At 41.2% G+C, this 14,632-nt stretch overlaps 1 protein-coding gene across 1 annotated transcript in view; it reads right to left on the bottom strand.

The window, feature by feature from the left end:
* PGBD5 (piggyBac transposable element derived 5) overlaps window positions 1–14,632 on the bottom strand; it is a 67,769-nt gene that overhangs the window by 9,235 nt on the left and 43,902 nt on the right. The window contains exons 4-6 of the mRNA XM_036379543.2: window positions 13,062–13,242; window positions 6,100–6,297; window positions 115–220 (exon numbers count right to left, since the gene is read on the bottom strand). Coding sequence (XP_036235436.2) covers window positions 115–220; window positions 6,100–6,297; window positions 13,062–13,242 — 485 coding nt within the window. The remainder of the gene's footprint in view (window positions 1–114; window positions 221–6,099; window positions 6,298–13,061; window positions 13,243–14,632) is intronic.

Below are 14,632 nucleotides of genomic sequence, written 5' to 3'. Positions count from 1 at the left end.
CAGTGAAAGCAGCATTGGGCCCTCAGATGCAGCTCAACATGAACAACTCAAACCTTGCAGCAACAGAGAAGGTGTGAAAGAGGTACACACAAACATGCACATCTTCTTACTTACTTGCTGTATTTATCATCATATTTGCAGATATAGCTAAGGTGAGCAGCAAAGGCTTCAACTGCCAGTGGGCATGGAATTTCTCCGCTTTTTCTCTTAATTATAACTCCTGCATCAATTAGAAACATAACAGTTTTAAATTGACATCATAATTCTAGCTACTAAAAAATATGTTTTCTATATATGACTTATAAAATAAATATTATTGACAGTTTTCCCCCTTAAGCTGGAAAATTATCTGTAACAGAGATGCTAATTTGATTTCTTTTCCCACAGGTAGTACATTGAACAAGTGGAAGGGGAAGAAAAGGGATCTTTTTTCAGTTGGAAATGAAAAGGTGCTAGACACAAACATCTTTAGCATATATTCAAAGGAACCCACACATTCCTGTAGTCCCACAGCACCCCCCTATAGACAGTGTTAATCTCTCCTTTTTTGGCTTACAAGAAGTTGTGATCACCTCTAGAGCAGTAACTTGCTGTTACATGCTTTGAATTCTGGAGGTCCCAAATTAGTCCCTTGAAATTAAATCCTTTGCTTATCTCCACCCATGGGGACCAACAGGGGACCTTCCCTTCTCTTCACTGGGTGCCAATTGACACAGAGAAGAAAATACAGTAAGAAGGAGCCAACTGGCTGAACTCAGTGAAGAGAGAAGTGAAGCTGGTGGGTGACCGCAGTCTCAGAAATGAAAAGCAGCCTTGTTCCAGCTGTGGGGAGCCAGAGCTCAGAAGTACCCGTAGGTTGCTCACTGGAGATGAGCACACATTTCTCTGCCTGCAAGTGCTGCTTCCTGTCCTGCCTGCACAGCTGACTTGGTAATTCAGCTCATCATCGGGGATGGCCATCCTGCCTACTCCAGAAATCTGTGGAAAGTCAACAGGCATCACCCTGCAGCCTTCTACCAACCACTCTTTGCACAGGCAGGTTACTCCAGAAATGGGCCCCATTCCTTCATGTAGTCTATCTTTGACCTGGCCTTATCCAACACTCCTGCAGTATTTGTGAGTCCAATGTCTTCCTAAGAAACTCCCCTAACTCTTTTCAGATGTATTGCTCCTGGAGAAAGCTCTCTGTAGGAAGGAAGGGTGGGTAAAACAAACTTGGAGCATAGGAGTCTCTTCCCTAACTTTTGATATTATGCCCCCACAGGTTTCAATCGTGGGCTCTCCAGGGTATGGAGCACCACTTACTCCATGGCTACGGCACACTGCCCAGTGAGGCTCCCTTCTCTCAGGTACAACACTGTTTTGTCCAGGTCTAGAGAAGCACAGGCTTGGTTGCATCCTTTCTCAGCATTGTTTCAGGACAGGTACAATCCTTGGCTTTCTCATTTCTCAAGCTTTCAAGAAAATTTCTTCACCTTCCTTCTGCCAACTCTTTTCCAATCAGCCCTTAAATGCTACTCACGTTTTGATTACAGACTTCACCATTTCATTCCTCCAGCTGGAAGTCTCATTCCATCCATTATCTCTGTCAAGCCCCCTGTGCTGTCCTAGCTGGCAGGCTCTATTTTGAAGCTAGTATGTGACATACTAAATGTCATGTTGCAGCTGAGCCATGCAGAAATTTATTTCGGGTGTTTAAAGTCTGATTTTTCAAGAGTCCAAAATTATATTACCTCTGAATTGCTCAATACACTCTCCTTTCACCTCTGCCTCCTCAAGCTGGGTGTAAATGTAGCCCAAGGAGTGGGGGGAAAAATCAATCAAACAAAAAAATTTCTTCATTACATTCATGTAATTATTATAGTGTGGTTTTGATTCTTTTAATGAGTCCTACACATATCTGGTCAGCATGAGGTAAAAAGAACAGATACACCACCAGCCTGCTGCATTAGTGCTGCAAAATCACTTGCCATCTCATCAGGGCAAGTCAGGAAAGGGTAAGTATGGGTAAGCATTAAAAAAAGAAAAAATCACCTTCTTTCTCCTCTTGCTCTCTTCTCTTTCTTCCCCTTCTCTTCTTTTGGAGAATTTGTACTTCCTTTGCAATTTGCTTTGTATTCATAATCTTTAAAGGAATGCATTGCAGTGGCAGAACCATATACTCCCTATCACTTTCTATTATATTCCCCATAACATTCCCCTGTTTTGAGAATATAAATAGCTGTATAGCAATGCTATTTTTAGCCTTTCCTAGGCTTGTTTCACAGCCATAGCCCACCTTCCCAGGGAAGACAGCTGCCAGAGCTGGGTCATTCCTAGCTGCAGGTCTGTGTGGCACGTGGTCCTGAGCTAGCTGACTCATCGGCACATCCGATGGATGAGCCATTTCCTCTCCTGGTCCTCCCCCAGCACTGCTGTGTTCCCATCCCTGGCAGCACTCCAGGGAACACACCACCTGCACTGCAGCCACAGCCTGCCTTTGCTTCCATGCTGGAAAGGGTGATGACTGCTGGCCTCCATCCTGTCACCATAGAAAGGCATCACCTTTTGGGTTTGGTGTTCTTTTAACCCAATTTTGTTTTTAATTTAAAATTTTAAGCTGTATCCTTGTGAAGCAAAGCTTGAGAAATACTACCTCAAACAAAATAAGCCAAAAGACAAAGGTTTGCATATGTTTGTTTCCTGAAAACACTTATCCTAAACCTATCTAGAATCATGCTTTTTTGAAAATGGGTATCCCACTAATACCAGCACTTGCATCCATCTTGTCAAACCCTGAGATTTCATAACAGTATAGAAGAAGGGGCATTGCATGATCCAAGTGCTATCTGGATTTTTATCAGGACTTCAATTTCTTACACTCTTTATTGGAATTGCCAGCATTCAGCGTTGGACAAGGTCTGATGATCAAGGTCTTCCCACTGGGGTCCTCCAGCCCCATCCCCAATCTCACCATACTTGGACACAACCTCCTAGTCTCACAAAGGACACATGGAAAAGGTAAATTGAAACTCTAAGCTTATCCATTCTGAAACATGCTTTTTAACACCATACTTCTTTCCCCAGATTTTCCAATTCTGGGCCAATCTCATGAGCTGATTTTTCAGGAAACTGGACTGTCACCAGTCACCTGTCCAGCTTCTCCTGGAGTAAGAACCACACAGAGACTCTAACAACTACTTCATTCAATTGTAATGGCTCCACAAAATCTCCCATCTTCTCACAAGTCACTTTTGAGATGCTAACATGCCATCTGCAGCTCTTTATTCCTTGCACATGTGGCCCAAGCTCTGTTTCCTATGCTTAGTTATTGACTGTTTAGTTTTTAAGTAGAGCTAGTTGGTGAAGAGCAGCTGTGGAAGTTCTTCTCAGAAAGAAGCTACTTAAAAAGACCTTGGGTTCAAGAGTTTTTTGCTGAAGATGTTATTCTGGGCATCCCACTGGGCAGCAAGTGAGGTCGCTGCCTGTTCCATCCTGCTACATATGGAAGGTAGAAAAGATTGCAATTATTTCTAGAACACAATAATGGAGATGCTGAGGAAGTGGGCATCAGATCTAGAGTGAAAAACCAAAATGCAGTTTTGTCCCACAGATGGGGAGATTTGGACCAGCACGCAGATGACCTGCTTTAGAATAAGTTGACTTTTTAATCTCTGGGGGTCCCTATCTCTTTTGAATTCTCACTTCCTCTGTAATACAAGCACAAGGAAAAACTAAAGCTTAAGAGCAATTAAAAATCTGACCGGATTTTGTTCTAGGCAGAAACTACATACTTGATAGCAGAGTAAGCAGGATATGTTTGCAAGACCAAAGGAATTAGAGCCATCCTTGAGTATCTGAGATGATGTATTATGACATGCTGGTTTAAAACATCCATTATAAATAACCTTCTGCATCTAAAAATAGTATTCACAGATCTGCTCTGATGAGTGTACTGCCCTCCTGTTGCCTCTGGCTTGGGTGGGATTTGCACTCCAAGTATAGGCAAGATTTACCTTCTTGACTTTTTTTTAAATTGCAATAAATAGTTAATTATTAGCTATGTCCACCTCTTTTCTCATCCTAAATGTTCTGTTCACCATCTCTTGCCTACTGTTTCTAAGGTTTTCTCTTCATGGCCTCCTCCAGCCCACGCACATTTACACTCAGCCAAGTGCAAACACACTGTGCATCACAGACAATCCCACTGGCACCAGTCTCTGTTCAACTACCCCACGTGGCTTTTAACCTGTGTTTAACTGCCTCCTCTCCCATGTAACATGGGCTGAGCACGTCTGTGCTACAGGCCTGCCTCAAGCAGCACAGATTTCTCCTCTTCCTCCTCTATATATACATATCTTAGAGGAGACTGGTGGTCCAGCTTCTCTTGAGTTGGTTTAAACTCTCTTTGCTGCACTGACTTCAGTGATGCCAAATCAGAGGCAAGCAATCTGGTCTCTTGCCTTCCCACCGAGCTTCCATCTGTTCCCATGTCCCTGCTAGAGACTCTTTGCCCAGCATCACACTTTAAAAAGCCAGGCTCTGTTTTCTGCTCTGATTCACAGTGAACTATGTCAACTGTCCCAGACAGAATTTGGTGAGCAGTGAGTTGGGAAAGCCTTGTCCATCACACACAAAGGTTGTAATCATAAATACCTCAAACATCACCAACAATCCCATTTATGCCAAAACAGACCCAAGGTCAATCACAAGCACCACAGGTCACACCTCCATGTCCTGCTTTTAAAGGATGCTGCCAGCACAGTCTGCTTTTGCTCCTCTTTTTAACAGGGCAATTAACACTGATGTTTACAAACAGAGTATTTTCCTAATATTTATGAATTATAATCAAATGCTCCATGCTAGTCTATAAAAAATAAGTAGTATTTTGTAGCGATAAGTCTTGTCCAGTTAGTGCTGCTGGATGATCTAAATCCAGCAAAAGATACAAAGAAAACAGCAGAAATCTTGATGGTGAAAGCCCCTCATGGGGAGCTACATGGGGAGCTCCATTACTCCAGAGACTGGCTTGAGCAGGGTGTTCAAGTGTCATACTTCCTTCTCATAAATATTTTCAGCATTTGTGCTCAGACATCAGTCCACCTGAATCACCAAGTTGTCACTCTGCTGGGATGCCCAGCACAATTCCTCAGGATCAGCTCATTGCTTTGCTTAGGCAATGAGGCTCCTGGCAAGGCATTGAACAACACACTAAGTCAGCTTTTTCAGCTTACCATACAGTAATTCCAGGCCTTAGCTTTGCTTCTGTAGTCTGCAAATACATGTAAAAGTTGCTTGGGATTCATAAAATTAGTGTAGAAGATGCCTTTGAATTGGTGGCTTTGTATTTAAATGTTTATGTTATACTCATTTGTCTCTGACAGTTATACATAAATCTGAATTATAAAAAAATCTAAGAAACTGAAATAACATTCTCATTGAAAAACTCATTTCAATAAGTTTTAGTCATTGAATTTTACAGAAGTTCCAAATGTTCTTAAAACCATCTTATACTTTCAAAAAGGAAAATATTTCAGTAGCAAGAAGCTCTCTGTAATTATTTGAACTATCCAAACTATCTGTTTCAGTTTCTTATTATCGACTGCCAAAATCAGTTTAACATACAGCAGGAAACCTTAATCATATCTACTTCTGGCAAAAAAGATACTTGTTTGTGACTAAGTTTTTACTAGATAAGAAAAATTAATTGTAGGATCTGCTTGGAGTTCAAAGAACATCATGACGTTTAATAATTTTTCTGTTGTAGCAATCCTACAAGATGCTTTGCAAATGGAACTAATATTGTCCTATGAAGCAATCATCTTCCTTTCTCTGACCATCAGCAAAGATATAATCTTAAAACCTGAAAGGAAAGTGCCTCTACCAGCTCAGGCAAGGATGCTGCATTAGCAGTAGGCTTTTTAACCTTTGTATGGGAAAGAAAGAACAGCTGTACGAAGATACAAAAGGGAAGTAATCATTACAGCTACTGTTTATCTATGCTGTATCATCAGTTACAATCAAGCTCTTTGTTCAGGCTTATTATCAATCTCAGTGACTCACTTTGGCTTGTGACATAAAGCATATGCATTTTGAGATGAGAATAGGAATATTGCTTACCTTGTTGAACTGGAGAATAGGCGTTGGTCAGAAAACGGAAGTGCCCTTTATTGTACCAGCAAATCAATGACATGTTTCCCTTCATTCTTATTCTGTACTGTCCTCTGGACTGTGGAGTTGCAGAATTGTTCAGCATGGATGGAGGTAGGCCTGTGCAGTCACTCTTCCTGGTGCTCAGCAACCCACAGCAGTAAATCTCTGCATGTGAACAAACGCATTCCCTATTAGCATGCCATTGCATGGACCTAGAGAGCAAAACCAGCTGAGCAAGCCTGAAAGACCTCTGAAAGAACTTCCCCTACAACCTTTTAGTCCAACAGATATGTCAGCCAATTGGTTTTCTTCTGTAATACCAAAGATTTGTGTCCTACAGACAAGTGCAGAAAGCCTGATCTCCTATGATGCTTTTAGTCACAATAATCTACTGCTTCACTGCGCTGCCACGATCTTGATTTTTAGCTCAATACTCCTCGCACCTGCATCATCTGCTTTGCTAAGGAAATCCTGCTTAAGCAGCTGGAAACCACTGAAACCAATGGTTGATTTTAAAAAAGTGCATATGCCAGAAGGATGGAGAAGATGGAAATTTCAGTGAAAACTGATTTTAGGGCACTAAAGCAAGCACTGATCTTGTCCTGCAAAGACACCAGAGGCTCTTGCAGGAGACACAGTCTGTTGCTCACAGCTTCCTGGCCTTTTCATATGTGAGAGGCAATGAATAAAATCTAACACAACAAAATGTATCTCAATGCAGCCAGGCAGGCACAAACAAGGTTTGAAAACAACGTTAATAACAATGCTTGAATTTTTCATTAGGCTGTGAAATACTAACAGCCTGTTTCTGTTAGTCCAAGAGAAGCAGATCTTCTTGAGCAAATTGTTCCCTGACTCAAAGAAATCTTGGATGGAAATTTCCATGGTCTCCCTCAGTTTTGTGTTAACCCATTTGAGTAGAAAAAAACAGTGGGCATGGAAGCAGGTGACATCAGTGCACATCTTGTGGTGGTTTAAAGCTCATCTGTCAGCTAAGTCTGCTTGATCAAATTTTTCATCCTGCTGAATTTTGTATTATATCCTTACAGTGAAAATACAAAGTCAGAATGCCGTGTCCCCTAAATATGCTACCTCTGTTCTTATGTTTCCATAAACATGTTACCTCTGTTCCTGGATTTCCATTTATGTGGCTCTTCTGTCTCTGTCTTTCTGGAAGCACCTAAGCTCTTGAGTGCAGGTGCAGCCTTTGTCCTCGCCTATAGTGATTGGCATGCTGAACATCCCCTCAACAGCTCACAGACAATACAAGAATACTAATAAATTAATTGCATCTACTCATGCATTGGTCCAGTTGCTGAGGGCAGATCTACAAAGAGCTACAGCTCTTCCATCATAAATTTAAGACACTGATAAGAGAAGGTCAACTAACACAGCAATGGGAAAACTTCATTCTCAAGGGAGAAACTTGCACTCCACCAGTTATTTCTAATGAATTAATCAGTCCCTGGAAATCTGTAAGTTCTTTCCACAAAAGAAAATGAGAAAAGCCTGATGACAACAGGCTTACAATCATTATAGAGGGAACTACACCTCCAGTGGAAAGATGATTTTTGATTTTTCTTTTTCAAAATTTCTTCTGTTGGTAAGAGGTACCCAAACAGTGTAGGTCACGTACCTGCAGACTATGCTATTAACATAGCAAACATTTATAGAGCTTTATTCTAGCCAATATTAAGATCTTCCTGCTTTGATAACAAACAAACCTGAGAAGAATTTCCTTAGCTGCCCAGAGTTTATTATTCATTGAAATGTGATACTTTTTCTAGGAGGCTGCAATGGAATAAAACCAAGCTAGTAATTACATTATTGTGCTAAAGCTTCAAACAGCAACAGCCATCTCTGAGATCCCATAATAATTAGCTGTAGCTTTTCCTTGTATTGTAGCAATAAGCCTGCAGAAAACTTCCAGCAGGTTTTCCACTCCTCTTGTAGAATAATGGGAACCATTTTCTCTCTAAGGAACACATCGTGTAGCCTTCCTGCTGTACAGCCCAGAAAGTGCAGCACTTCTGTAGATTTACAAGCATCTCTCATCATGGATGAAAACCTTAATCTACTGTAGAGGTTTTTAAAATCACCCAGTTACTATAGCAATAGAAGCAATAAAAATTACACCCATCTGGCTCAATGAAGTTTTTGTCGGTAATTAAATCAGAATCACAACAGGTGTTTTCTGCACACACAAGAGTGAGTGGAAACAATTTGTTATCTGGTCTTCTTAAACTGTAGGTGCAATATAAATGAATACACCTAAGATAGTTTAGCAAAGAAGAAATGTGGTATAGTCACCCAGAACTCATTCCCAGAGTCTCTAGCCTCCAGAGAGCTTGTGCTGAAGCCTATTTCACCACATCTTCACTAGTACAGTTCACAAAGGCCATCAGGCTCGAGCTAATTCAGGCAAAAATACACATTCTGCAATCATTTATTCTGCATGCAACACTGGGTCAAGTCAGAGCTGGGAAACCAGGATGGGGGCTGCTGTGGGGAACAGAAGTGAATTTGTTTTAGTCTATGTGCTGGAGCTGCAGGATCCTGCAAACCTTGTGGGAATGCCATGGTCAACCAGGCTGGCAGTTCTTGCAGCTTTGCCAACACCAGCCCTTCTGCAGAACAGAGACAGCTGCTCCTCCTGGTTCAGAACATGCAGAAGAGACTTTCAGGGATCATATGTTTAAGGGAAGCATGGAACACGGGGCTTTAGGAGGTTTTGTCCTCTATAAAGGACAATTCTAATGCTTAGAGAGGGAACAAGGGATGTGACTATGAATGAATGTCACAGCAAATAGCAGTGACAGCTGCTCTGTCTGCTCACAGAACAGAGAATCTGGGGCATTTCAGAGCAGGTTTCCAGTTCTATTCAGAGGCCAGTGAAAGAAATTCTTTGTATGTCCCCTGGAAAAAAAGGTCTATTCAGGGTTTTGATTTTGAAAAAGATCAAAGTGCTATCTTATTTTCTGAAGTTTTCTCAGTTCTTGGTATCTTCACGTAGGTCTTAGAATTATGTTCACTGACATCCCTTTATATTACAAGGCACACTATTGTCTCCTGTGGTACAGTGAAGGTGCTGCACCACAGGCTCTCAATAAAGAGAGAGAATTATTGTCTTTAACAATAATACATGTGTGGGCTAGGGTGAGGAAAAGTGAATGATAGTTAAGATTTCACAAAATTTTTTTATAGGATCACAGGGTCCTATGGATTAAAGAATAGTTCAGGCTGAAAAACAACTCAGGAGGTCTCTAGTCCCACCCCCTGACAGAGACAGTTGAGCTCTGAGGCCAGACAGTGCCATTCAGGGCTTTATCTTGTCTGGGCTTGTAAACTTCCAAGGACAGAGACTGCACAACCTGTCTGGGCATCCTGCTTCACTGCCCTCAGGAAAAATCCTGCATCTGGTCTGATCATCTTTTTTTCAGCCTAAATCTGTTATTTTTTGTCCTTCCACAATGCAGCACTGTAAAGAGCCAGCTCCATTCTCATGATAGGGTAGCATAAGGCTGCTGTTGCATCCCCCCAAAGCCTCTTCTCAACCTGAACAAGAACAGTTCCCTCCCCACAGCAGAGTATACTTGTATCCAGAGTATTCTTGCACTGGAGGTATGTTGTCTAAAACTGTAGGAGGCAATAACCACCAACCTTGACCTACAGGCTAGACTCCTGTTAGCTTGGGACAGTGCTGACCACCTTGGCTGCCAGTGCATGCTGCTGACTCAGGTTCAGCATGCTGGTTACCAAGACCCCAAGTCCGCTCCATCAAAAATTTTGAAAGGAACTAATAGAGTTTTAGTGGGTGACTTTCCAGATTTTCCAGAATTGCCTTTAGCTGCCTTAAAACTTTCATGTTCCCAGAAAGTTTATGACTTCCAAGCATGAACTTATTTAAGTATTTCTCTGTTCATAGTCACGAAACCACCAAACAAAATAAAGCAGTTATATCAAAACAGGACGACCCCTGTGGCAGGGAGGAATGACAAGGAGGACTCCATCTTATCAGAAGGATAACTAATTACTTTATTATACTATATTATTCTATACTATATTAAATTATATTACATTATATCTAAACTGAATCTGCCAAGCACTCCACTGCACTCCAACTGCACAGGATCTCGTGACTGTCAGCCGACAGTCCCGACACACACACACTTGGCCCTGATAGGCCAAGGAAACAAAACACCATCACTTTGGGTAAACAATCTCCATATTGCATTCTACTTTTGCACAAACACAGGCATAGCAAGTAAGATAAGAATTGTTTTTCCTTTCTCAGAGGTTCAGAGAATGTGAAACCCAGAAATAATCTTAGGAAGAATTGTGCCTTGTTTTTCTCTGTGTAGAGAAATGTGGCGACACAGTTAAGATCAATACCAATTTCTTTTTGGTTTTGGGTCTCAATGGGATCTTTCTACCACTGGTACTGCTCTAGCCCAGAAATGGAATCTTCTTCAACAAAAAAAGTAAATTTATCAGTTCAAGAATGGATCTTGAACTGTCATGGGCACTGAGCATAGATGCTTTTCAACAGGCTCTCATGACATTTTCTGGTCATCGTGTCGCTCTGTTCAGGTTTAGCTGAAATCATACACCAAAACGGAGTCACACACCAAAAAACTCCAACACTGACTTCATTGCTGAAGGAGACTCTGTGGTAGATCAGGAGAGATCTCTCTGTCCAGTCCAGGCTTCTTTTCTTGCCTCTCCCCAAATGTCCTGCTAATGCAGCAGGATCCCAGCAGGTGCTGGCAGTACACAATCTGCTCTGCAGCAGAGTCAATAAACACCATCTCCTCCAAGGCTCTTACTGACTTCACCACAGCTTGACATCTCAAGCATCTCACCCCTCCCGATGTCTCACAGTCCTTCCAGCTCAACATTCCCTGGCAAAACCTCTTTGCTAGCCCCTAGCAGCTCGTGGCAAATGCGGACAATCCGGCTGCCTTATTAAACAGAAACATTTTTCTCTCCGTGTTCTTCTTTATGTAGGAGTGCCATGCTACATTGCAAAGTCAATAAACCTGCTCTCTCGGTGACCACCCCCTACCCACCTCATAGCTGCACCCCTAGGGAGGTGACAGTGTGTACCAGATCTGAAATTTAATTTTGGAGGCAGCTGTCAGAGATTATAAAGTCTCATAAAGCTATATAACAAATCATACACTAAAATGAAATCTCAGTGTTGCATTAGCATATTTGATCAGATAGTAAGTCAAAATTACATGTTTTTAAAAGACATTACTGAATTTGTTACCTGCTAGACACCATTAATTTGAATGATCTGTGCAGTGTAAAGCCTATGAATAATTCAACTCTGTGAACAATTTGAATTATCTGCAAGTAATAAACATTCAGCTGGTTTAGTAGCCATGTATCTTTTTCACCAGGGTTACTGATCAAATGGATCATGCCAGATCATCTTTATCCTTCTCTAGCTGAGCATAGAGGATGAACTCAGTCAAGCTGCCTTTACATTTAAACCTTAACATTTCATCTCAGGTACAAAGAGTATGTGTATTACCTTCTGCATTTTTTTAAACTCACATTTTGTATCATTGGTTTGGCAGTCTTAAAAATGTAATGCTTATAATCATCTGAGAAAAGCCATCTAACAAAGATAGGTCTCTGCTCAAGGAAAAACTCTAGAGCACTATAAATATGCTCTACTCCATTCCCATTTGGCTGTTCACAGCATTCGGGAAACCATGGCTCTTTTATGAGGTATGCAGATATTCCACTGTAGCCAGTGAGCTTCCAGCTTGCCTGAATTAATGTAGGAGCTAAGTTCTGCATGGAGCTCAACAGATGCAGCCCTCAGTGCCAGAACAGTCTGTAGTGCTAAACTACAGCACTGGTGCAGCTCACTGATGTTCTCATTTTAAATGAGAATTAACATATTGTCTCAATTCCCAGACTTTCCCCCTGCTTTGGGCCATGTTTCATTAATATAATGTTTGGCGTGGGTTTCATTCTCTGCAGTGACAAAAACCCCGAACTTGGACAGCAGTGGTGTGTCAGCAAACAGCCTCGTAGCTGTGATGCATGATGGCAGCCTCCAGCCTCATTGCTGGGAAGGACCTTTTCCATGCAGCACATCACTCTGAAAGGCTGTGCTGACTGAAAAACGAGACCAGAGTGATATGAAATGACTCAGAACTGACTGGCAAGAGTGCAGGATCCTGTAATTGCAGGGGAGTCACAAGTCCTCAGCTTCAGGAAAGTGGCTTTTCATGCTCAGAGTGAGGGGGCGTTTGACAGAAAGGATAACCTGGGGCTGCTCTTTGCAGTAGCAAGAGACTTGCTTGGGAGAGTTGTATCAATGGACATTCCACTGATAAGTGTGTTTTTGCTAATGGAGAGTTTTATTATGCTTTCAAAACTAAAATATGTCCTATCAAGGTACGTTGATACTAGCAAAAATCCCCCAAAACAGAAAAAAGCAAATTTTCTAGAGCTTTTGCAAAGGCATAAAATGTCCTCTAGAGAAAACACATCTTTAATAGATATTAAACCAAGAAAGACTTCTAAGGCACATCTCTAAGGATTCATCCCATCCTTCATCTTTCACAACAGGAACAAAAAAATCACAGGCAGATAGGAAATTCCTTGAAAAGCCCCCCAGGTCACCTAACAAATTTTACCTCACATTTCTAAGTCAAAGAACCAAAGCAAACACTTTAAATAACCTTATTAAAATTGTTTTTACATCCTCATTTTGAAGACTTAATAAGGAAGATTTAAAGAGCAACTTAGAAAGTCTTCTGCATAGTACCTTCTCATGAGAAATTTTCTTAGACGTGAACAACTTATCTATACAAGGAATTGAGATGTCAGTGAAGACTTTTGGAATTTTTTTTAAATTCATTGGCATGAGGCTCCCATTAAAACCCAATGAGTCACCCAATACACACCTTGCTTCTCAAATTCTTCAAAGAGATTCAGGCTGGTAATGCTTGGGCCTGTGAAGATGATGTAGTTCTTCCCAGAGGCATTCTGACAAAGGCTTTTGGCCACCATGCTGTGAAGCTGTGGTTTATTCTTCAAAGCATCCAACCCATCAGCACCACTCCCTTCTTTGAGATGGACATAAATCTTAAATGAGAAATGGTAAGAAAAATTAGAAGGTTATAAGGAATCTAGAGGGAGCAGATGCAATTCCCAACACACTTGCACAGCTCAACTTGAGGCAAACTGAGAAGGCAGCAGACACTTGTTATAAAGGCTAATTAAAGTCCCTCTCAAGGGCCTGTTGCTTTTAAATCAATTCAGGTTAGCTGGCACAGCTACTGATAAATATGGCATACTTCATCTCCCTTCTGAGGCTCCTATCACTGTTGTGCAGTTTGAAGATTGTTGGCTTGGCAGGAAAAGACTCCAGTCATAACTGGGATTACATGTTATACTGAATCTGCACAGGCTTCATTGCTGCCAGCAAAAGGAGAGCATGGGAGCTTCAGTTTCAAGAAAAGCCAGTGTAAGATGACCAGAAGGAAATGGCCCATTACCTTCACTGCATTAATATTCAGATTTATTTCCCATTTGCAGTAACCATCAGGCTGTGACATAAGTACGTGTGCACCTCCATAAATGAGCAAAATGCACATCCAACCAGCCAGAACACCCTCATCAAACTCCCCAGGTACAGTGCTAACACAGATTCTTTACATAGATCCAGGTTTGGAAGCAACCCACCAAAACAGTTTGAGCCATGCAGAGAGAGAAAATGTGTAACCCTTTGTTTGTACACAAGCCTTCTATTTTATTTCACTGACAGTATTTTAGAAGCACAATGATCACCCCAGTTCAACACTTAATAAAGCCAACTAGGCATCCAACCTTCATCTTGTTCTAACAGCTAGCAGAAATAAACTGCTGGAAAGAGAAATAAGAAGAAGCAAACACTGTACTCTGTTACTGAAATACTACTGTAGTATCATGGAACTTGCAAATATTTAAATAAACAAACAAATGCAAATTCAGAAAAACTTGCCCAGGCCTGCTTTCATGACCTTGGCTCTGAAATACACAAATCTTTTATGAATTACAGAAAATTTTACCTGTCAAAGAAAAAACTGAAACTTGTTCAGTATTCAGGGGCAGGGAAAAGTAATTTTGCCTTGGTTTTTGGAGTGATATATCCACCACAACTTTGTTAAATTTGTTTGAGAATTCGACCATGCAAAACATGCATCATTACTTTTCTGTATAGCTTATTTCTCTTACCAACAGACACTGTTAAAAATGAAAATTCATAGCAATCCTCAGAGAACAAAAATGCTCATGTTTGCACTAGTGCTTCCAGTAATTTGTAACTCAATAATCTTAGAGAAGAACAAAATTCAATTAAACAGCATCTCCCTGTTTTAGATGGTGCATCTCCCAGCAGTGGTATTCTGTGCAATATTCCCTAGCAATTCATGCACCATGGAATAGAACTCAACAGAACTCAAAAGAATGTGTTACATACGAAATTTCTGGGAAA

The sequence above is a fragment of the Molothrus ater genome, chromosome 3 (genome assembly GCF_012460135.2).
Source record: "Molothrus ater isolate BHLD 08-10-18 breed brown headed cowbird chromosome 3, BPBGC_Mater_1.1, whole genome shotgun sequence".
Lineage (NCBI taxonomy): Eukaryota > Metazoa > Chordata > Aves > Passeriformes > Icteridae > Molothrus > Molothrus ater.
This window is presented reverse-complemented; position numbering and strand designations above follow the sequence as displayed.